At 44.2% G+C, this 23,880-nt stretch overlaps 1 protein-coding gene across 2 annotated transcripts; it reads right to left on the bottom strand.

Moving 5' to 3' along the window:
* Nucleotides 1–3,363: 3,363 nt before the first annotated feature.
* On the bottom strand, nucleotides 3,364–15,408 carry BMP2 (bone morphogenetic protein 2). 2 transcript variants are annotated; one of them, XM_041733477.1, is made up of 3 exons: nucleotides 14,823–15,408; nucleotides 13,345–13,694; nucleotides 3,364–5,385 (listed from the first exon to the last, which is right to left on the bottom strand). In XM_041733477.1, exons 2-3 carry the CDS (start codon nucleotides 13,685–13,687, stop codon nucleotides 4,541–4,543), a joined length of 1,188 nt encoding a protein of 395 aa, XP_041589411.1. In that variant the 5' UTR covers nucleotides 13,688–13,694; nucleotides 14,823–15,408; the 3' UTR covers nucleotides 3,364–4,540. The 2 variants fall into 2 exon arrangements, with proteins under 2 accessions (XP_041589411.1, XP_041589410.1); XM_041733476.1 differs by lacking the exon at nucleotides 14,823–15,408 and having other exon boundaries at nucleotides 13,345–14,812.
* Nucleotides 15,409–23,880: the final 8,472 nt, after the last annotated feature.

The raw sequence follows: 23,880 nt of genomic DNA, 5'->3' as shown, positions 1-23,880 counted from the left end.
TTCATTCCAACATTTCAACAAATATTCAAATCTGTGTTGCTTATAAGAAATCTTCATCGCGGTCCCCTAAAAAGTAAAAATGAGGCTGCTGAACACACGACCCTCATTGGACATTTTGCTGAAAAAGGAGGCACCAACACAAAGCGATTTCTTCCCTGACCCCTCCCCCCTGCAGAGGGAAATCAAGTCCCTTTCCTTTTTCTAGCCTGAGCCCATTCACCTCAGCACCTGATTATTCAAAGCCAACCACGCCATCACAAATTCCAATATCCATTAAATCAAAGCTCAAATACCAGCTTGGGAAGCTTTATATCACCCTCTAGGCTCAGTGGTGTTATACAGTGAACTGTCTTAGAACTTAAAAAAAAAAATTCAAGTATCATTTTTAGTATAAACAAATACTTCAAATGTATGACATCTATTTGCTGCCTTCAAAGGGAAAACTTTTAACTCAGACGCTTGGCACTAAGATCACACGAGATCAACTCAGTGGACTGACTTAAGTGTTAAACTTTTTTAAAGTACGTTAAGGGCTTGCACCTGCTCCCCCATCCACATAGATGTACTGACACGCATTTGACTAAACTGACTGCGTACATGCCCAAGCAAGCAAGCAGAGCAGATTTTACAAGATAAGCAACCAAGTGTTTTCATGTCTGAGGGTGGCTAGAACACAAAATTGCCAGTCATCTTGTGGGGGAAAAGAATGCCTTTGAAAAAAAAGATGTAGAACATCATTTCAGATATGGTGAAACAAATTCAAATGCCATCCTGTATACAGGTTTTGTTTTTTTCCCTTAAGTACTGCTTCTTAGAGAGGGGTCTAAACTCAACCCAACTTTCTGCTGCTGTGATTGAGAAGATAATTACCAGAACCTTGCTTCTCAAAGTGTCGTCCATGGGCCAGCAGTAACAGCTTCACTTGGGGGCGACTCGGAAATGCAGACTCTCAAGCCCCACCCCAGATGCACTGAAACAGAATCTAGGTTATAACATTTTCTCAAGTGGTCTGTATACACATCAATTTGCATTCTCCTTGAGGCAGTACTGATGGTTTGTATGCACATTAAAATCTGAGATGTTTTATTTAGAGCACTGGTCCCCCAAGTTAGGTAGAAGCTCACTTTGAAATTTGCAGGGCAGGGAGACAGTCCAAACAAACAAACAAAACCCCCCAAACCAAAACCTCTGCCCTGGAATACCATAAGGCTGTAATTTATGTCAACAAAGTAGAGAAAAAGGGAAAAGCATTTTACCTGAGTAAAGTAGACTTGTATTTTATCCATCTCATCCTACTTGCCCCCTAAAAAATTAAACCAGGAAAGGAATAGGGCAATCTTAGTTCTTTGTAGTTGCTCATCTGTATCATACTCACTCTACACTTAAATTATTTATTGCAAGGCTATGTTCCTTTTGCCTTGTAACAGATTGGGGGCTGTGGCATCTAACTAACATTCAGTGACTCAATTTTCTTAATATTAATATGACTGCAGAACAGAAACACACTGTTTTAAAAAGTGCTTTGAGTTGCACAAATGATTTCTCCACCTCCGATAAAAAAGTTGAGAGAAAAGACATGGATCATTAAGATTATCTAGCGATAATCTTGGCCTTTGAGGTACAATTTAAAGTAGTGATTGGAGTAGAAATTATGAAAAGATGGAAGCAGATAAATTTGTAAACTTTCACCCTCTCCCTCCTCAATTGTAAAAGCAAAAAATGAACAGAACAATCTGGACCTGCCATGCAGGTTAAAACCATGCCAGGGAGAGCACATAGCCCAGATAAGCACAAAAACAGAGGACATGATTTAATCAATTTTGAAAGGTGATCCTCCAAAATTCAGAAACTAATACATTTTTTAAAAGCCAACTCTAAAAGGATTCAAAGATTCCTACAGAATAGTCACTGAAGATTCAAAGGATTCAGTGTCATGGAGTTAGTTATGACACTTTCTCTCAGAATGAAGAATGTGAGCCAAAATGTAAGAATGTAGAATGTATGTAATAATATTCTGTCTCTCAAATGAGCTGCCAAGGTCAGAGTCCTCAACTATTACAAAAACTTTGAAACTAAACTGAAGCTGAAAATACCATCATGTATACATATGTTATATCACATATCTTTGTATGTTTTTATACATATTATATGTGTATTTATTTACGTTTGTGTATATGTAGTTTATATACATATAAAACATGCAAGAGAACACATTTGAGTTGATACCACTGAAAACCATTTTAACAAAGAAAATCAGAACCAATGAAGCAGAAAAATCAATAATGGATTGAATTGTCAATATGGGTGGAAATTCTTATGCAATAACCATACACTCTCCTCTAGAGTATTTGGAGATGAGAAAACACGGGTTATTATCATGAAGATGTTAAGACAGTGCTGTCTTAACCCCCACCTCCACCCCCCTCCCACCCCCACCTCCATGCCAAGTGAGGGTGAAGGGTGGCTGGAGGACAGAGATCACCCTGCCCTCCTAGGTTGGTTCTAATACTAATGACTCTTACCTATGCAAGAGCAACAGGGATAGGCATGAAAAGGAATGGAAAGATTTTTAAAGTGGAAGGAGTGATAGATAACTGGTATTAATTTAAAAACATGATCTGCATAATCAAAATGTAACTACATTCATGGTCATCACAAGTTAATTCTTGGGGAGAATCTGATTATAACAGTCTGTTCCTTGAGGAGCACACTGTTTTTTCAGCCAATTCCAAGGCAAGGCTAGAGAAGATTAGAACTAGGCCTTGCCAATCAGAGCGATCAGAGGGGACACAGGGTCCTACAAATTGACCTAAAAGACTTCTAGTAAAATAGTGAGAAGTGGTGGGTTCCCTGGCTGTACAGACATACCCACCGAACCCTTCCTTGGGCCTGATTTCGACACAGAGCACGGAAGCCCTGCCGCTGCGAGAGTTCACTCTGAGTGGCCTAATTTGACTTCATTCTGCTTGGGCTTCTGTCCAATTGGCAGATGTCCTTGTAGAAGCTGATCTTAGACACTTTCCCTTTCTAATTTTTTGGCACCGCTGCCTCTGTTGCATGGGATATCATCTCTGAAACTTTATCTTGGGTTTCCCAGGTTTTGCTGGTTTCAGAGCTTTGGTTTTTCTCTTTCTCCTAAATCACGAACCCCAAAGAGGGTCACATGAAATACTAAATCGTTGCTAATTCCTTTGGGACAAGTATCAATTATCAAGTGACCTGCTTGCAAATGTCCAACATTCTTTGCCTTTTCCCCACCTCCCTCCGAAATGAGTAGCTTCAGACGAAAGAATGCAAACACGAGGCAATCATCATGCATGCTGTACAAATGCACCATCCTCTCTTACAGGTTGGACTATAGAATGAAATGCCAGAGCTCTGATATTTATTGTCTGAAAGAGGTTTAACATTTGGAGAAATGTGTTCCAACACATACCTTTGGAAAGAAAAGCAAGCTGATCCAACAGAGAATAGGTGGTGGGCAGAAAACATGATGGGCACAATTTTGCTGTGTGTTGGGCAAAGTTAGAAAACTGGGTCCTTCTGCATAAAGAGCTCCCAGATGAGGTAACAGTTAAATACAAATCAATTTCCAACTCTTCATGAGAGCCACTAGACATCAATTTTAAATATACATGACCACAATATTAATAATAAAGAAATCTTATGTTTTATTTTAATACTTTGGCCAGACCAACCCCTTTGAAGGGATCACTAGTTTAGGAAAGAGGAACAAACCATCATTCACTTTCCTGCAGGTTTATCGTTTTCCTCATTATTTCTATTGGTCCTGCTTTATTTTTTTTCTGAAAATTAAGGGGTAGGGGAGTGTTTCTATATTAGATCAGCAATGTCTGGTTCTTATCCAAATATTCCACCTAATAAGGACGTAAGTTCTCATGGATTGGACAACCACTCTGCAACATTCCTGAGAATTGAATAATATAATAATCTTGAAAGTCAGCAGAGTGGATTATCCACTTTTTTTTCTGGACTTGAACTTGTGACCTTAACAGTAGCACTGCAAAAAAGCAAATGTGCTAAGCACTTTGCCAGAGTAACCTTCCATGTAGACTTTTCATCTTAAATACACACAACTGAAAACAACTACAATTTTTGGAAAATTATGTACAAACCCAATAGTTCTTTTGATTACATATAAATACAAATTAGCTATCTTTCCTAAAAAGTGGTTATAATAAGTAAATAAATACAAAATAAATCTGACCATTATACTTCATGTGCTGGGGTTGAACCCATATAAAATGTACAACTAAATACATTTTAAAATCTTTAAGGAATAATTCTCTGATTAAAATATTTGTTTTCCCAACTTTTTTTGTAGATATAAATATATTTTCAAAATAACTGTGTTTTTCTTTTTTTTCTCCATTCCATTCCATAAATAAAGTCTTCATTGGGAAATATTAAAGTGTCAACTTGGTTTTTTTTTTTTGCTTTTTTCTAATATATATATTTATATATTAGAAATATATATATATACACACACACATATATATATATATTTCATTTTGCTGTGCTAACGACACCCACAACCCTCCACAACCATGTCCTGATAGTTCTTTAATACAACCTTTTCGTTTTCATCAAGGTACAGCATGGAGATAGCACTGAGTTCTGTTGGTACACAGCACGCCTTGGGGATCTTAGAATTAACCGAGTTGACCAACGTCTGAACAATGGCGTGGTTAGTGGAGTTCAGGTGATCTGCCAGGGGAAAGGGGCATTCCCCATGGCAATAAAAGGCGTGGTACCCCGGGGGAGCTACGATCCAGTCATTCCACCCCACGTCACTGAAGTCCACGTACAAAGGGTGTCTCTTACAGCTGGACTTAAGGCGTTTGCGCTGTTTGTGTTTTGCTTGACGCTTTTCTCTTTTGTGGAGGGGGTGTCCTTTCCCATCGTGGCCAAACGTTACTAGCAGTGGCCTGATTTGTGACCAGCTGTGCTCGTCTTGGTGCAAAGACCTGCTAATCCTGACGTGTCTCTTGGAGACACCTTGATTCTCCTCCAAGTGGGTCACTTCCACCACAAATCCGTGGTTGGCAAGCCCCTGTGCCGTCCACCTCATCACAGCAGGGGTGACATCAAAGCTCTCCCACCTGCTTGTGTTCTGATTCACCAACCTGGTGTCCAAAAGTCTGGTCACGGGGAACTTCAAGTTGGCTGCTGCAGGTTTTATAATTTCATAAATATTAATTCGGTGATGGAAATTGCTATTGTTTTCCAAAGGTTCCTGCATCTGTTCCCGAAAAACCTGAAGTTCTGCTGAGGTGATAAACTCGTCAGTGGGGATAGAAGTTAAATTAAAGAAGAATCTCCGGGTTGTTTTCCCACTCATTTCTGGCAGTTCTTCCAAAGATTCTAATTTGACAAAAAAAAAAAAGAAAGAAAGAAAATTTAAAAAAAAATCATTCAGTAAAGTAATAATGACAATCTGAAGACATAGGAGAATTTGTAAACCTCATTTCAGTATCTGATTTAACCTATGTAAAAGTTTGCAACCAGAAAACAAAAACTTCTGCTTTGGATACAAAGGAAGCCTCCCTTTTCTGTACATTTATGTCAACATGCACACCATGAAGCAAAACTTCACAATTCCTTGTTAGGGCTTTTCTTTTTATCATCGTTACATTCTTAATCCAATACATGAATACTGCTTCCAGGTGGCTATAATAATGGAGGAAACAGTGAAGCATTTCTTTGGAATTCATAGACTTTAGGGCAAAAAAAAAAAAAGGCACTATAGTTAGTAAAGGTCTAATGAGTGAGGATTTGAGGAAATTATTGCATTTCTTAAAAAGAAAAAGGCTTTAATGTCAATCCCTTAAACAGTATTCTATAACATTACTCTGCAATTTAGATGATTTACAAATCTCGATATACAGATTTCAGTTTCCTAATTAAAGAGTCTGAAACTCAACATCAACGATGACATTTTGCAATGCACACCCTACTATTTTACTCCAAGTCCAGAGACAAAGGCATTTACAGGGATCGACTTCTTTGGAAGCGTAAGGGTGGTACTAAAGCATCGTAGTAATTAAGGCCAGACAATTTTAAGAGAAGGAACTTCTCAACTGTTGTCTGTTCTCTCACCTCTTTATGACCTCAAAAACCAAATCCCGTTTTAGGTACTATTGAAAGGAAAAAAAAAAAAAAAAGACTCTCTTCTGTTTTTAATTCCTTTGTCCTTAAAAAAGATAAACCATATTAAACACATACACCTACCAAGACATAAAACCAAAAAAAATTATGAAAATTTATAAAAATACCATTATGAGATTCATGACCTAAGGGATAATCCCATCCTATTACAGAATAAACATTCTAGTCTAGTATCATCATTTCAGAATAGCCATTCAAGTGGACTATGCATAAAAGCTCTTTCTGATTTAAGACTCCTGAATTTAAATTTTTAAGGAGTACTGTTTTCCAAGAAAACAATAAAATATAACAGCACCTTGAATGCTTTAGTCTGCAAATCATCAAAGGTACACATTATCATTAAATTGGCTATAAATAGCAATAGAATTTGAGACACTGGGTTTATTTTCATTGAGCTTTACCAACATCCTGTCCTTTCATTGTCAAAAAACTTAACCTGCTTCATTCTGGATCCAACCTATGTGCTTTATATTATCTGACAAAAAAAAAATATGCTCATGGAATTTACATTTGAATGTGAAAAGCATACTTTGAAACCTTGACTCTCAAAGGTCATGAGGTCCTAGCATTGCCTCAACCTGGGAGCCTGCTAGAAGTGCTGAATCTCCGGTCCCACCCCATGCCCACTGAATCAGAATCTGCATTTGAAGATTTAAGGTGTCTTAGATGTTTTGTGTGAAGATTGAAATTTAAGAAGCATCACACGGAAGCATTACTCCATAATTTGGTGTAAACCAAATAGGAAATTTTGGTAAACTGTCACTCCGGAACTTGGCACTTCCACTTAGCTTGCCCTGATGAGTGGTGCTTTGAAGATGAAGTTTTCCACAAGTAGGACCTTTGAGTGAATGATCTGAAGTGATTCGCCTTTGCTAAGAGATCTACATTCTCTGAACAACCTATAGCTGCTTGATTTAGGGGAAATACAACCATAAAAGTAATCAATACAGTATCCATTTATGATAATGATAGCATCAAACAGATTTTGTTAGCACACAGAAGAACATTAGTGTTGGCCAAGGAATAAGAGCTGAGTTCATGGGGGCAGGGGCAGGGTGCAGCCAGGGACTCAGAACAGAAAGATCTAACAAAGCTCATCTATCTACTTGGGAAGTGGAGACTATCAGGCCAGGAAGTAAACCCTCCATGGTCCCTTTATGCCTGCTAATCTACACCTGTTGGGAATATCTTTGGGCAACTACTCACACTCTAAACCTCATTCTAAGCTAATAGTACTTCAGGCGCTATTTTTATATTTTATTTTTTGTTTAATTTAATTTCACTTAAATTCAATTAATAACATATACTATATTATCAGTTTTAGAGGTAGAGGTCAGTGATTCATCAGTTGCATACAACACCCAGTGCTCATTCTATCTTGTGCCCTCCTTAATGCCCATCACCTAGTTAGCCATCCCCACACCCCGCTCCACCTTCCAGCAACCTTCAGTTTGTTTCCTATGTTTAAGAGTCTCTTATGGTTTCTCTCCCTCTCTGATTTGGTCTTATTTTATTTTAAAAATAACCCTCCAACTAATCGGAGCAGGGCTTTCCTCAGTAGCTCCAACAAGTAACAAGGATTGTATTTAGCTACTTCTCTTTTTTCCTCCCCCTAATTCAAGGGCCCTCTGTTTCCACTGAAGGCATTCTTTTCACAGAGAAGCCAACATATACCAAAGAAAGAAGGAGTGTCCTAAAAATCAGTAGCATCCCCTAGATGTAATGACATAAAGCTAGATCTGGCTTGAACTACTGATTTCTTAGTATACCTAAGAACATGCTCTTTTCTTTTAAAGAGTGTGGAGGACAGGCAAATGATCCAGGGCATTTGTTGAATGGCTGTAGTAATAAGGTGCCCAGAGAAATCACAATTGCAACAAAAACTTCAGATCCTAAATCCATAAATGAAAAAGAAAGAAGTTATGAACACATACAGACATGAGCACACCCAGACACAAGGACACACACACACGCACACACAGCAAGAGGATGATAATGAACACTCAGCAAGACCAGCTTGAAAGACAGGTAAAATGGATAAAGATGGGTATAAAAGAGGCATGGAATAGAATAACCCTCCAGAAGATAAATGTAAGACTGAAGTGAGTCATATAAAATTGCCGTTTGACTAGATTTGACATGTTAAAAAAACAACAATTTCATGCACTTCAAAATCTCACTGGAAGTTAAGTGGCAGGAAGGAGAATCACTTAGTAACTTCAGCAAAGGGAAGACACTCGCTATTGAACAATAAGTAACTTGAAGGCCTTTCTCTGACTTCCCAGGTGCACTAAGAACTCCTCTTTGTCCTTAATACAAATGATTCTGGTGATGCCCCTGTGGACTTACGTCAGAGAATAAGTCAGAACACTCCAAACCCAGGAAAAAATGGCTCAAGTTTGGGGCACCTACCACCACTTCCTTTGATCTGCAAGGAATGACTTTCTTCTTAAGAGTGGAAAAATCAAAACCTATTTGAAGTAAAATAAAGGGGGGGGGGAAAGCTGCAAATCACAACACCTGGGGATTCTGAAAATATACAGCATTCGCCTAAGTTGGCAATGTATGCTTTTTCAGAGGTTTACATAGTTATTAGTTCTCTGTAAATAACTGTGTTGAATAAGCTGAACTTGTCAAGGGATTTGGGTATTCCAGCCTATTTTAGACCTGGGTTCCTGAACCTCTAAGTTCTTATCCAAATAGAGAGGGAGCTATGGCTGTAGAAATGTGGGGAAGTAAAGAAAGATAAGACATTAGTGACATCTGACCTCTTGTCCAAAGAGAAGTTCTGACTTAATCATCTACCCCCTGTCAATTATTCATCTACATGAAAATAATACAGAATATGAGGCTGAATTCCCTCAGCCCTCCTGTGTTCACTCTGGCCTCTTCTTCCCCAGACAAGCGGGTGAATGGGACAGAAGAAGAGAAACAAGGCACCATGGTAATGCCTCTGGTGTGCTGAAGGATTCTTGGTGCCACGTCTGGCATGAAGATCTCTATATGAATCATCTCACAACAAATCGATTAGAGTGGGACTCTTATCTCCACTTTGGAAATGAAATAGTTAGGGCTCAGAGAGGTTATGTGGCTTTCCCAAGGTCACCGGGCTAGTAAATGAAGAGCAGAGCTGTGAACTTTACTGAAGTTCCCAAGTTTCTGACCATTAGGCACCACTACCTATCCAAGGGGAGGAGTCAAAAACTCAAGCAAATGTCAAAACCACTAGGGGCACGTTTATGTTTACTGTAATAATAACCACAGGGTGAGTTCTTTTCCAACCAAAGACATAGAAAGACTGTATCACCCAAGTATGGTGGAGAGATGTAACTAAACATTAGGAGAATACAGCGGTAGGGCCCACTGGGACATGCAGATCTTGTCTAGAACTACTGTTAGTCTGCAGTTACCTTTTTGTCCTCAAGGATGAATTTTAGCAAAAAAAATGTGAATGGTTATGTTTTTATAATTCTGCAACCCTCTTTGAACCAAAAGTGTCCACTAAGACAATAACCACAGAGCACATGGGTGGCTCAGTGGTTGAGTGCCTGCCTTCGGCTTAGGTCATGATTCCTGGGTCCTGGGATTGAGTCCCACTGGACCTCCCAACTCCATTGCAGGGAGCCTGCTTCTCCCTCTGCCTGTGTCTCTGCCTCTCTCTCTCTCTCTCATGAATAAATAAAGTCTTTTAAAAAATAAATAAATACATACATAAGACAACTACCACCACCGAGCAGATGCCGTAGCCAACCAGTAAAACTGGATGTCACTGCCCAGAAATGAATGGTAAGTGCCTCAGAATAAGAAACAATATTTTCTAGAATATAAAATAATGGCTAGAGAATTAATATTACCAAGGAGAAAAAATATAAAATTAAAAGGTTAAAAGGAAACTTTTTTTTTTTTATTTTTTTAAATAAAAAACAACAAAAGGCAACTGAAGGAACAGTACTGTCATCCTCAAGAACCCTGATCTGGCTTCTGCCCACCCTTAACTCCAACATCTTTGGAACGATCATGTGCCCGTTTACTGTCCTTTTACTACTTAGTGAAATACACAAAGGGCAAGTCTCAAAGAAGACAAGATAGCTCAATGAGAAGGGATTAAGGAAGGAGACAGAGGAATGGCCAAAAGAGTAGAGAACAGATAATATTAGTCCAAGAACAATCGTTGAGCATCAGAGCCTCGACCCCCAAAGACTTCCAAAGAGAATGCCTGTTTTACTTGCTGGGACCCTTCTCAGTGACACTGAACGACCCGGGGATACTAGGGACACACATCAAGTAAATACTGCTTTGGGGGGGGGGGGTGTGTCTGTGTCCAAATCCTTTGCTTACACTGGGCATTTGTGATACAAGTTTTCTCTCCCAGGGCATCAGTTGCTTCTTGAACTCTCCCATTATACGGATATTTTCATGATAATTACATTTGTGGGAAAATGGGTATTTTCTATTCAAAGGCTTTAGTCAGGGAGGCAAATAATTCCATTGTTCATTAAAACGAAGACTGTGTCCTTCAGAGTCTGGAGAGCAAACAGATGGTCCTTCTATATTCTACTCTGACAGGAGAACATAAAGGCTTTTTGCAGGGCCAGTGAAGTCAACCAATTTCAAGGTGTTTTTCAGTACAGCAAAGCACAGAACACTCTTTCCAGGAGGAGGAGTGATTTTTCTTTCCTCAGTGGCAGCTGCGAGAGGTCTATGTGCGGCCAAAGAACTTTTTAATGACTGAAGAAAACTGCTGGAGTACTTGGGTTCTCCTAAGTGACAAGTACTGTCCAGAAGACTAGACAAAGTTTAATAGGAGAAATGACAACCAATCATTCTGTTTCAGATCACCTACCATGTGGTCCCATTATCTTCACACAGTGGTTGATTATCTGATAACCATGGTATCTCTGGTCTTGTAATTTCACCAAATCACCCAGATTCCACCCACAAATGAAACCAACAACAGGTAATTCTTGGAATCAGGCCCTTAGTTCTCTACCAAACACATGCCCATTAAGGTTGCAGGAGCCAAGCTCTGGTCTTAAGCTAGCTGCCTTAATCACATGATTTATTAAAAGATTTTTTAGTGCCATGCATGGCACAAGGATCTTTATAAAAAGCAAATCCTGGGTTACACAAAAATGAAACGGTCTTCAAAATATGCATGATGTGGCCTAAGAATGATATGCTAGTCATAACAAGAACAGAAATGGATGTGATGAAATTTGAGGCAAAAATTACATGGCTTTTTCTATCATCTAACTGCATTGAGATCTGACGTTACTGTAAGTTGACTTTAAGCAGGTTGATAATTCCTCTAGTGCTCTGCACATAACACTCATACTTTTAAAGTTATAAATTCTGACTTATAAACTCAAGCACGCTATTTAGGTTAAAATAACACACTCAAATAATTTGTAGCCTGTTTCGTTTTGATCAAGCCACTCCTAGAGGAAAGAGAAATACACAGACTCCACTGATGGGATCCTCATGCAGCTGAATGTTTTAGGTGTCAGATGACTTAAGTGTTCCTCCTTTAAGTTATGAGAGACACACAGTACCTTCCTAGCCTTTAAAATAATTAAGAGTGGTTCCAGGCTAAATTTCCAGGAGAGGTGGCTGAAATAGCTGCTCTTGCTACTTTTCTATCCAGAAAAATAATTCTAATCAGCATCAGCTGGGAATGATGAGCTGCATCTACTACAATCGTTCCAAGATTATGTTGACAGAGTATATAGGAGTGAAAACATTTCTACATATGACAACAGACAACTTCTGCTTTTCAGCGAACGAATCCTGAAGGAGTAGAATGATACCTTCTATGCTTTCTCATGGGAGCTCTACTGCAAAGAAGCACCTCACTTGGAAATGTGCTGGAAAATGATGGATTACGATCAATGGGTTATCAATCCCGTGTCCCTTCACAGTGTACAACTGCTTTGATGAAGAAGTACCTTTTGTTACGCCACCTGCCTTTAGGACTTCTTCCCAACACTAAGTGCTGTTCTCACAAGTGTAGTCACCCTTCACACTGAGAGGAAATACGTAGCTGTAACAGTTCTTATTTGTTTATGTTAGAGAATAGATTTCTGCCTGAAATGTACCACCTCAAAGCAAGGCAAGAAAATGGGAACTTTACTCCCGATTCCCCAGTAACCTACAAGTGACTGCTCTGTGATACACAGCTTTGGAGATTTCTCTAGAACTTGATGAAACCCATGCTCTATTTGGAATGCATTAAGCCAAAAGGGTATTTAAAAGTGTAGAAAAAGAACTAAAGTGGAACATAAAATTTTTGACTAATTGATCCAAGAACTTGGGTACAACAGATGTCAACAGCCTCTCTTGGACATTTCAAATCCACTAAATACTGTTCTAATGAAACAAGCAGAAATAGCGTACCTTAGGAAAACCACATCCAGTATCATAAAAGAAAAAAAAAAATCCACATTTCAATGCACATGGAGGAAAAAAAAAGAACCACCAGGCAGCTGCTGCAAAAGCTTTTATCTGAAGGCTTGCCTTGTCTCTAAGAGGGAGTTCATCTCAGATTTAAGCACAAAACAAGAAAGTCATTGTGGAAACAATAAGATTGATTGTGGGATTGATCTCTCACGGGGATTAGATAGGGATTCGAAATCTTCCAAACCAGGCCCAGATCAACTGTAAATTAGAAAGACTTTGGGGCCCCTGGCTTTGATTCTTCAAGAGTATCTCTGAAAAGTCTGTCCTTGGCTGTGTCTAGCCTGAAACCCCAGCTGAAGCGGGAGAAACAGATTTACAGGGCAAAAGGGCTTCCAAACAGACATAAAGAGATCCCAATCTGCCCCCCTCCTTTTCATTCTTCCCCTATGAAATTCTTGCACATTTAGCTGACTAGGGGCATGCCTTTTGCCCTCATCTTCCCCATCACTTGATTTCTCTCCAGTTCCTGGAGGAGGAGTCGCTCTGCTGGCTGCAGGCCAGGAAAAGGGTGCAGATTGACCAAAGGGGAATCCCTGGCTCCCTCGCCACACAGGCAGCGCGGTAAAGCCAGGTTCGGGGAGGTTCTTACAAAGGCGAGAACTGCCTTCCCAGGGATGCCAACAGTCAGCCCACAGTGGGGAGCTTCTGGAGGGGACCCTCCGCGCGCATCTCGGCCCCCAGCTCTGCTCCACGCCTCACCTTCGTGGTGGAAGCTGCGCACGGTGTTGGCGAGGCTGGCTGCCCTCTCCAGCCGCTGGTCCGGGGCCGGTGCGCCCGGCTGGCCCGAGTGCCGGCGGTACAGGTCCAGCATGTAGGGGGGCACCACGGCGTCCCTGCTGGGGGTGGGTCTCCGCTTCAGGCCGAACATGCTGAGCAGCCGCAACTCGAACTCGCTCAGGACTTCGTCCGAGGGCTGGGACGAGGAGCGGCCAGGAGATGCCGCGAACTTCCTCCGGCCCAGCTCCGTAATGAGACCGGCCGCGCCGCCCAGGAGGACCTGGGGAAGCAGCAACGCTAGAAGACAGCGGGTCCCGGCCACCATGGTCGACCTGCGGACAGGGCCGACGTGAGTCACCGAGTTCCCCGCCCAATCCTCTCCCCGCCCTCGCGTCCCCGGGCTCCCGCTCCGGCCGCTGCCTCCCCCTCCAGGGTGCCCACCTGGCTTGCAATACTCGCGGGGATACTCCAAAGGTCTTAAGCGCGAACGTTCGGGAGAACGCAAACCCCCAGTTCCTGAGCCTGAAGGCTCCCCCCTCCGACTCACTCTCATCCATCTGACACGATTTGCACACACACACACACACACACCCCAGCAGCGTCAAGACTGTCACCTTTCTTCTGTGACACTCGCGCTGACAGCCGGTGCAGGGGACCTGGGGAGACCACCGCGCGGTCTGACACCTCTCGGTTCGCTAAACAGACCCAAACGCATCGCCCGGCGCTGGCTCGCATATGAACACGCACGGACGGCGCATGTGACTTCCTTACAGGCACCGTATAGACTTCCTGATACACATACACACTCCCCCCCCCCCCCCCCGGACTTCCAGACCCAGTAAACTCAAGGCCACAACTTCCGAAGCCACTTGCAACGTGCGGCCCACGCCTTCGACCTCAGAGGCGTCGGGACAGGCCACTCCAACCCCGAACCCCGCGCCCCATGCAGCCCAGACACGCGGGTGTTCCTCGAATTGCATAAATAGTATCTATTCAGTCACGTGTCACTGGAAGGTGCATTTAAGTACTGCCCCTCGCATTCCTGGAAACAGACGGGGAGAACCCCGACCTCTAGTATTCTCCTAAACGGGACTCGGCTCTGGGTAGAGAGCAGGTCTGAGAAAGCAGGAAGGGAGAAAAGATGGCCATGGCGGGCGCAACGGCTGGCGACTAACGGGTGAAATCCCGAGGCCACCCCGCATCGGACCTCTTCGACCTTTTTTTTTTTTTTTCTAATCATCTAAGTGTTAACAGCCCTAATAAAATACTGAAGAGAGGGAAGGGAGGAGGGCGGAAGAGCGCGAGCCGGGAGGGCCAGGCTCGCGGGGGCGGTCGGCCGGGGCATCCCCGCGGGGCTCGGCAGCACGTGCACCCGGACGGGGTCTGTGGACGTCGGGCCCGGCCCCAGGAGCGCTCGCCCCGCCCCGCCCCTACCCCAGCCCCGGGCCCTCGCCCCCTACCTTTAGGAGACCGCCGCCCGTCTAAGAAGCACGCGGGGACACGTCCATTGAAAGAGCCTCCACATGGAAAAAGCTCTGGTGGAAGGCCCTGGCGCAGGGACCCGGTTCCCTCGGTCCGCCGCCCCCGCCCGCGGCCGGCCGGGCAGTCCTCCTGCTGTCGCGGGCGCCGCGTCCCGGGCTCTGGCCCCCAGCGGCGGGGCGCGCGGAGCGGCGGGGCGCGCGGAGCGGCGGGGCGCGCGGTCCGGGCGGGGTCCGGGCGCGGGGTCCGGGCGCGGGGCCGGCTCCGCTGGGGCTGCGGCTGCGGCTCGGGCTGCGGCTGCGGCTGCGGCTGCGGCTGCGGCCGAGGCGCCGGCGCGAAGCGGGAGCGCAGGCTGTTCTCCCTGCAAGTTCAACAAGTCTCCAGCCAAGTGCTGACACGCGACAACAGCGCGCAGGGGGAGGAGGCCGGGGCAGGCGAGGCGAGGGGCAGGGGGAAGCTGCTGCTGCCGTCGTCCTCAGGCACCGGCGCGCGCGGGACGCGGGGCCCGGCGCGGGGCCGGCGGCGCGGCGCGGGGGGCGGGGGGCGGGCGCTCCGCGCTAGCGCCGCCGCGGCCCATGGCTCGGGGCGGCCATCCTGGGCGACGCCGGGTCCGGCGGAGGGCGCAGCGGCGGAGTCGGGGCCGGGCGGGCTGCCGCCCCGCATCACGCGGCCTCACTGCAGCGCGGCCCCGCCGGCGCTCGCCGGCTGAACGCCCCGCGGCTCCGGCGCCCCGGCGTCCTCGGGCGCATTCCCGGCGGGGCGAGGCGAGGCGAGGCGAGTCCCGGGCGGCCGAGGCGCGCGGCCGCGCTCTCCCCTCGCGGCAGCGCCCGGGCCAGACTGCGCTGCGCGCCGGGGCCAGCCCGGGGCCGCTCACACGTCGACCGGCGCGGCGCGGGCCCCCACGCTCGGGCGGCGGGGGCTCGGCATCGCGGCGCTCGGGCTCGGCTCGCGGCTCGCGGCTCCGCGGCGCCGCGCGCGCTGCTCCCCGGCTCCGGCGCGGCCCGGGCGGCCGAGCGCTCCAGCCCGCGCGAGGTCTGCGGCGCGCGGCGGCCTCGGAGCCCCGTAACCCGCGGCGCGCCGGCCGCGAGGTCGGCGGGTCGGGTCGCGGCGCAGCCTGCGGCGGCGGGAGTCCGGCGGCGGCGGCCAGTCCCCGGCGGTGCGGGAAGCGGCGCGGCGGGCGCGGCGGGGCGAGGACTCCGGCGGCGGCGCCGTGGCGCGGCGCTCGCGGCTTTTAAAGGGGACGCGGCCTGCCTGCAGCCTCCGTCTCCGCGGAGGCCGGACACCTCCCCCTCGGTGGCGCGGCGCGCCGGGGATCCCCGAGCGGGCGGGAGCGGCGCGCAGGGGTGTGGACGGCGCGCCGGGGCAGCCGCGGCGGGGTGGGGCCGAGGGCGGGGCCGCGCGGCCGCCGAGGGGGGCGCTCGCGCATCCAGCCGCTGCGCCGGGGGAGAAGCCCGGGAGCGCGGGGCCCGCGGCGGGGCGGCGGGGCGGCGGGGCGGCGGGGCGGCGGGCGGGACGCACGCGGGGCCGAGCCTTTACTTCCTGCCCGGCCCGTTATTCGACTTTCAGTTTGAAGTTTTTCGGTAACAGATGATTAAGGAAAAAAAAAAAAAGACTCAACCAAGTTGCAAGGGCGTCCTGGCATAGGGTTGCGTAGACACTTGTGTTTCTCCAGGGTAGGACAATTAAAAGAACACTAGAGATTGCAGAGTAGGTCACTTGAAATTTAGTGTATCCACATATATATATACATGTGATGCATGAGTACGCATTTACATTTACATATGTGTATACATTTGTTTATGCAAATGCCCTTTTTTCAGATAAATGTACATGTAATATTTTTGCATAGACATCGTGTATGTCTCTATCAATATATCCATATATGTAAATATATGCTAACGAAAGCTCATGTCTGTAAATCTGCATATGTGAAATGGATGTCATCCTGCTGTGCATGATATTCCCCGATGTTGACTCGCGTGTGGCAGTGTAGAGAGAGGATGATATTATGTTTTCTGGTAGCCATCAGGTAATGCTTTGTGATATTTATCTTGCCCACCTCAGAGGCAGGCGTTGAGCAGCTCAGAGGAAGGTAAAGTAATGCACAGTGTGAACCAAGCATACAAGACCTTAGAACCTTCTGACCCACCAGGCCCAGCAGCAGGTATATGACCTACGGTCAAGTCACTTGTCTTCCTCAGCTGAATATTCCCCAAATCTGCGGTACCATGGCGTTTGGAGGTTAAGGCTTTTTCACCTTTCTCCAGGGCCCTCCATGCATAACACAACCAGGTTGCCCAAATGATCCTAGAAGCCAAGAGCCAACAATTTTTGGAAAAGACCAGATCAGCAAAATCAAGTTTGCCTGCACTGAACCTCCAGCCTGCAAAGCAGGAAAAGTCTGCAGCCAGAGCTCATAACAGCGTATTATCCATGTGTATTATTTTTTCAGTTGAGAAGCTAAAATAATTCTAGGTTCTGCTCACGTAAATCGGATTAGCAACCCACAGAGGGGAATTAGGCACTTGCTGTTTCTGAAAGTATAAAGGTCAAATAAGGTATTTCAGAGGAAGCCTACCTACTAGGAAAGTAAATGGAGTGCGGGAGGGTAAAATATTCAGGAACATGCTTCTGCCCCCCCTCCCCCCCCCAAAATAAAGTGCCATAGAAGCAGAATGTCCCTCTGAATCACTGGCCACCAAACAAGTTGGCAATAGAACATATTCTACCCATAGACAGTTAAGTTAAAAAGTGTTGCTTGTGCTTCCAAAATGATTTCCTTTCTTATCAAGTTTAACTGAGAAGTTAGCAATTGTTTCTGTCATCAGAGAGATTTAGAAGACAAAACAACCTGAGACCTAAATCAGTATGTAGCTTTTAAAGAGGAGGAGAAAGATGGTGGATGCTTCTCGAGTAAAGATGAAAAATTAATCTCTGGTGATGATATCAAAGATGCCTTGCACCTTTAGGCCCTCATGACTTGCGAAAAGGGAACCTTTTCGGTGTATGAAATAATCTTCAAGTCAAGAATCTAAGAGAAAATGGGCACTTCACTACCTTCCATTCCATTTCAGTGTTGCCCATCACAGGATCTCTTTCATGTGTGATATAGGATTTCTGAGAGACTGCAGAATGCCTTTTCCTGAGCACAACTTCCTAAATTTTGGCCCTATTTGTCGAAGAGCCAGACTCTCTGGTTGTTTTTTAGAGATGGCTGCCCTCTTGTGGTGGAAATGAGTTCCAACTCTTGGTAGAAAAAGTCCGTAAATAAATAAGTAAATAATTAAGTAAATAAATAAATAATCTCCACAGGCTGAATTGGGGTATGAACTATAGGGCAATCATACCTGTTCACATTCCAAGCAAAAGAAATAATTAAAAACAATAAGTATAAATGGAGATGACCTCTCTCTTTATCTGCTAATAGCCACCTTCCACCTGTAGCTCAGAATGCTGGGTTATTACTTTAGATGCCAGTGTCTGTGTGCCTAGAACATATCACCCACTGCTAACTGTGGCCGACCCTACCTTTTTCAAAGGTTCATTAAAAGTTTTCCAGCCCATAAAGTGAGATTCATTCTTCGTGGCCATATCAAATTTGATGTATCTGCCAGATGTGGGGAGTGGCCAGAGTGGGGGTGTGGAGTTATCTGGGGGAAGGGTTGATGGTAGTTGCAAGAGGGCACAGGCAAATTGTGTAAACAAGAAAAAAAAAAAAAAAAAGCAAAGCCTACCATGTAAGGACTCTGTATAAAAGAGGGTGCTGCTACTCCCTTCCAGTAATTTCTTGCCAGTTTTGAAAAAAGATACTGAAAATCCACATTTGATTATGTGTGGACATGACCTAGGATGAAATTAAGTGCTTAAAGAGTCATACTTTGGCAACTTTTCCTTTAGCAGTTCAGCCCAGATAATGTTTAATTTTATTGCATCCTGCAGCTATTAGCATTCACCATTGTTCTTGCTAGGTCAACCATTATGCAAATTAACATTAAAATAATGATCCTTACTATTGTAAAGGTCACAGCAGGCATTAAATGATCCATCTACCTTGTAATTGTCATTCCATGAAACCCGTAGCAACTCCCCTGAGAAACCTCTTGGCTTTTTAGCATACATGTCACTTTGTTACTAGTGTGACACCCAACACCAATTGTACTTACTTCATCTGGATGAAGTTCTTTCATGGGAACCAGGAGCCACAGCAAAAGAGTAGCATCTAGTCAATCACTTTTACCTGTTGGGTGTGTGATTAGATGTAGAAAGGATGTAAGGTGGAGTGATTTATTTGTAAAACTAGGCCTACTAGGCCAAATCGGGTTACTGCTTTCAGGCAAATACTGACTACATCTTAAACATTAAGGGAGAATGAGCTTTGTGAATTGACTAGGTAGTATTTTAGGATGCACACAGTAGGTATTCTATAAACAAGTTGATTAAAACCCAAGACCTTATTGCTTAACTTAGATTCTAATTTGTTTCAGCTGTGCATGGCTGAGTTTAAAACGGTCATCTCTTGAGGTGTCTGGGTGGCTCAGTCCACTAAGCACACCCAACTCTTGATTTCAGCTCAGGTCGTGATCTTGGGGTTGTGAGATAGAGCCCTGTATCGGACTCTGCTGGGCGTGGAGCCTGCTTAAGATTCTCTCCCTCGGTGTGTGTATTCTCTCTCTCAATCTTTCTCTCTCTCTCTCACCTCCTCCTCTTAAAAATAAATTAATTTAAAAAAACAAAATGGTCATCTCTTGGGCTCATCTGTTGATCTGAATAAAAGAATATATATTCTTAGCCTGCCTCAGCCTGCATGACGAAGGTCAAATGCATAAAACATGTGTGGAATTGGAGAATTTAAAAATGCCATACAAACACAAGATCCTGATTGCTACTTTATGTATCTTGAAATGTGTTTTTCAGCTTTCTGCCTGAAATACTATGGCCTGTTTTAGAGAGTTAGGATTTTGCATGCATTTTTTCTTTTTTTTTCTCTAACAGCTTTTATCACAGTGGATATTTCACCAGAAATTTGGGTTGATCTGAGACAACAACAAATTTTCATAGTCTCAGCTCTCTCGTGAATAACGTGTAGAGACTTACAGCTGATCTCTTCACAAAGTTTTGTAAAAAATAAATGAGAAGATAATGTGTCAAGAAAAAAGATACGTTGCAAAATTTGATTTACTCTACACATGCAAATTAAGGTCTTCTAAAATTAGTTTTACCTTATTTTCTATTGCACTTGGTAGATACCAAAAATGAATGTTAAATGAACACATGCATCTGAAAAATAAAGATGGCCTTCCAATAGGCTGTTTTAGATATCAATTAAATATTATTTCATTAGCATATATCAATATATTTGCTTATCTTGTCAATAATAGTAAAATATTTTGGTCTTGTGTTAGATTGTGAAGAGTCAATGGCTAAAATTTCTCTTTACATATCCAGTCTCCAAACATTTATCGAGTAGCTATTATACCCATGGCACTATTTACTTAAGTCCCAGGTAATACAAAAATACAGTCTCAGCCCATAATACATTTAGAATTCATTAGAAGAGATGGAACATAATAAATGTAAAGTATATGAATAAGAACCTTAAATGAAAAACAATTGCTGTAGGTTTAGTAGAGAAAGAACAGTTTCACTTCTGAAATGTAGATTCATTACATTTATAGAAGGGAGGGCATTTGAGAGGAACATTTAGGGCAAGAATTGTGTAGGATTGGTAGGTGTCTTTATGAATGTCAGCATTAACAGCAGTAGAGGTCCACCAATGCTGGTAGTTACCGCATTTCATGTATTAGCTGCTTTCTACCTAATTCTCACAAGAACCTTGTGCCATGGGCATTATTATTTCTACTTTGCAGCTGTAGAAAATATGCTTGGAGAGGTTAAGCCATTCTCCCAAGGTCACACAGTGAGTAAGTGGCACACTCTTTTCTATAGCTCTTGTGTTTGCTCATTTGAGTATTTATCCCCGCTACCCTCATGCCACGTTCCACATGCCCACCATGCGAATGGTCTCAATTCTACACAGTACAAACAACCCAAACCCAAAACATGAGATGGAAAAATGTAGGGAAGTGTTTTGAGGAGTATGGGTGGGACATGTGTTCGGATAGGGATACGGCAAGACCACAGGTAAGTCTATTCTTCAGGCAGGATCCCAGCAGGAAAGTGAGGGCACATTCTTTAACACAGAATTTTAGGAAGTTTAACAAAAGGCACTGTACAAAGGTTTGGGCAGAGTTGAGGGGAAATGACAAGGGATTGTGAAGCACCCTGGCCCTACATTAGGAAGCCAAATGGAGGCTTTACAATGCTTAGGCCTACAGGGGCTCAGGAGCAAACATTCCAAGGCCCCGAGAAAGCTGCAACCGCAGGAGGGAGCCCCTGGCAGAAGTAGGGCACCTCTGGTTCAAGGTCAGCTGGGAAGGAGCTGGCAGGGAAAACAAATAACTCAAAGTTTCTTTGCTCCTCCTCTCTGAACATCTGTTGAAATCTCCCAGTGACCTAATTTAACCAGGACAAGTATCCATTGCTGTGTAGCAAACTACCATAAACTTAATGTCTTGATGCTCCTGTATTATCTCACAGTTTCTGTGGGTCACAAAGCCAGGCATGGCTTAGGTGGTTCTCTACTCAGGGTCTCACAAGGCTGCAATCTCATTTAAGGCTCAGGGTGTTCTTTCAAGTCTATGGGGCTATGGGCAGAATTCATTTCGTTGCAGCTATAAAACTTACTCATGATCATTTCTTGCATCAATGCCAACAGGAGAACATCTTTCTGATTACTAGACCCTCTTCTAAAAGACTCACCTGATTATATGCCCATCCAGGATAGGCCCATCCCCTTTATACAGTAACTCAATTTCAGTTGATTAGGGACCTTAATTACATCTACAAAAATCCCATCACCTGTTGCCATACAATGTAACCTAATAAGGTGAGTATTATCCCACCCTATCCCTCAAGGGGAAGGGCTGTGCAGGGGCTGGGAATCTGGGAATCTCTGTCTATGCAGCCCATAGAAATCAACCTCTCAGACACAAAGCAAGGAACAGAGTAGATCTGGGGTACAAAGGTAAGCGGACTTAAGGACCTCAAGACTCTTGACTGCTAGTCTAAGGTATTTGGACTCTATCCTGTATAACAGGATCACTGTGAAATAATTTTACCAGAGGAATGGCATGGCTAGAGATACATGTTAAGAAAACAAATCTCATGTTTGGTAGAGTATAGTGGTGAAAAGGAGGCAGAAAAGAGAGACTAATAGCTTTTGTAACTATATATATAAGGGTGAAGGAGTGGTATTGGAGGCCTAAAGTCCAGGTGAAAAAGAAACCAGTGTGAAAACTGTGAGATCAGATGGGTAGTGTGGCCTGGAGATGGGAAGTAGCACTGGGGACAGGAAGAATCGAAATCTGCAGTTTTTAGAGCTTGGGTGGCCAAAAAAGCACAGTGCAGTTCACAGTAAGGAGTGTGAACAGGAGCTGGATGGGAGATGTGGGGGTGATTCTTTTTGGGTGTCGTTAAATATCCTCATGGATGTATAGAGCAGATAATTAGATACTAGCCTGTAGTTCAGGGAAAGGATCAGGGGGTTGGCTTGCAGATTTCTGAACTAAATCTTAACCATTTAGAGAAGAAAAGATTGCCAAGGAAGGTGCAGAAGATGTTGCAGAAAAAGTCTTAGAGAAGAAGTCAAAAGCAGACCATGGTAATTTGTCTTAGAATTCATAGGAGGGGAGTTTCCAGAAGAAGGTAGGTCTACATCTTCAGTGCTGGTGCATTAAGAACAGCTCTTTGATGGTGTTACTGGATCACAGGTATAGAAGAGGATGGAGTGGCAGGAGACAGTATGGCATTAAGTAGGAGTGAGGTATGGAAGTTGAGTCTGTAAGTGAAAGAACATAAAGCAAAGGAATTACCAATATTTGAAATATATCTCCAAATAGTTCATGAAATGGTTGAAGTTACCTGGAGGCCTTTAACAAAATCAACAAAGGGGTGCTTGGGTGGCTCAGTTCGTTGAGCATCTGCTTTCTGTTTGGGTCCTGATCTCAGGGTCCTGAGATCGGGCCCTGAGTCAGGCTCTCTGCTTCTCCCTGTCACTCTCCCTCTGTGCTCTCTCTCTCTCAAATAAATAAATAAAATCTTTTGAAAAAAAAAATCAAAATTCAATTCTTAGGGGTTTACTTATTGGTTTTGCTGGAGAATATCTGGGTGGTTATTTATTTTTTACAAGAAGAAATCTCCCAGGGAAATAGTTCTAATTAATACCCAGGGATTTGTCATCTACTTAAAACTTCATTTGCATATTTCTGCACCTTTCACAATTTGTAGGACCACAGGAAGCTCAGTAAGGTGGCAGAGTTAACCTTCAAACTATCAGTCATGTTCATCTCCTCACAGTGCCCTCATGGGACCAGCTGCAAATTCTTTTCATCTCACTTACCTATTGATTCAGTAAGAATTTTTCAAAGGCAAAAGGGGTTTGGAGGTAACAACTTTAGAATTATGATTTAAAAAGTACTCTGATTGAACAATAGCAATCCAAGAGAATCACTTTAACCAGTGATTCTTAATGGATATTCTCACTCCAGGCATATTTCACAAATTGTCTTACTGGGATACAAAAGGATTTGCTTTCTGCCCTAATTAGTGTGGAACTTACTTGTTGAGCAAATATTATGAGTATATGTGACTTGCGAGATTTAGAGAAATATCATGTTTCATACTTTCATATTTACTGCACAGTGACCACTCAATTGCAGCCAATAGAAGATGCAGCCCCCCAGCCCTGTCCACTCCAGTACACACCTGATTGCCAATGAAGGGCTTTCCCCATTTGGTAGAGTTTGTTCTGCCAGCATGTGCTGCTGGCCAGATGTGCTAAGGAATTTCATACCTCCCAGAAGCAACCCTCAAATCAATGACCATTGGGAGTATATCAGTACCTTGCCTTCCTCTGGGAGGGATAACTCAGGTGCATGATCTAAACGGACTCCTCAAATTCCAGTCACCTGCAGTGATAAG

The sequence above is a fragment of the Vulpes lagopus genome, chromosome 18 (assembly GCF_018345385.1).
Source record: "Vulpes lagopus strain Blue_001 chromosome 18, ASM1834538v1, whole genome shotgun sequence".
NCBI lineage: Eukaryota > Metazoa > Chordata > Mammalia > Carnivora > Canidae > Vulpes > Vulpes lagopus.
The sequence above is the reverse complement of the archived record's forward strand: the minus strand, read 5'-3'. Positions and strand labels throughout refer to the sequence as shown.

Coding starts and splice junctions, on each gene's coding strand:
- BMP2 (XM_041733476.1), bottom strand. CDS start 13,915: ATGAGAGTGAGTCGGAGGGGGGAGCCTTCAGGCTCAGGAACTGGGGGT. Junction 5,386..13,344: donor GCGCAGCTTCCACCACGAAG/GTGAGGCGTGGA, acceptor TTGTCAAATTAG/AATCTTTGGAAGAACTGCCA.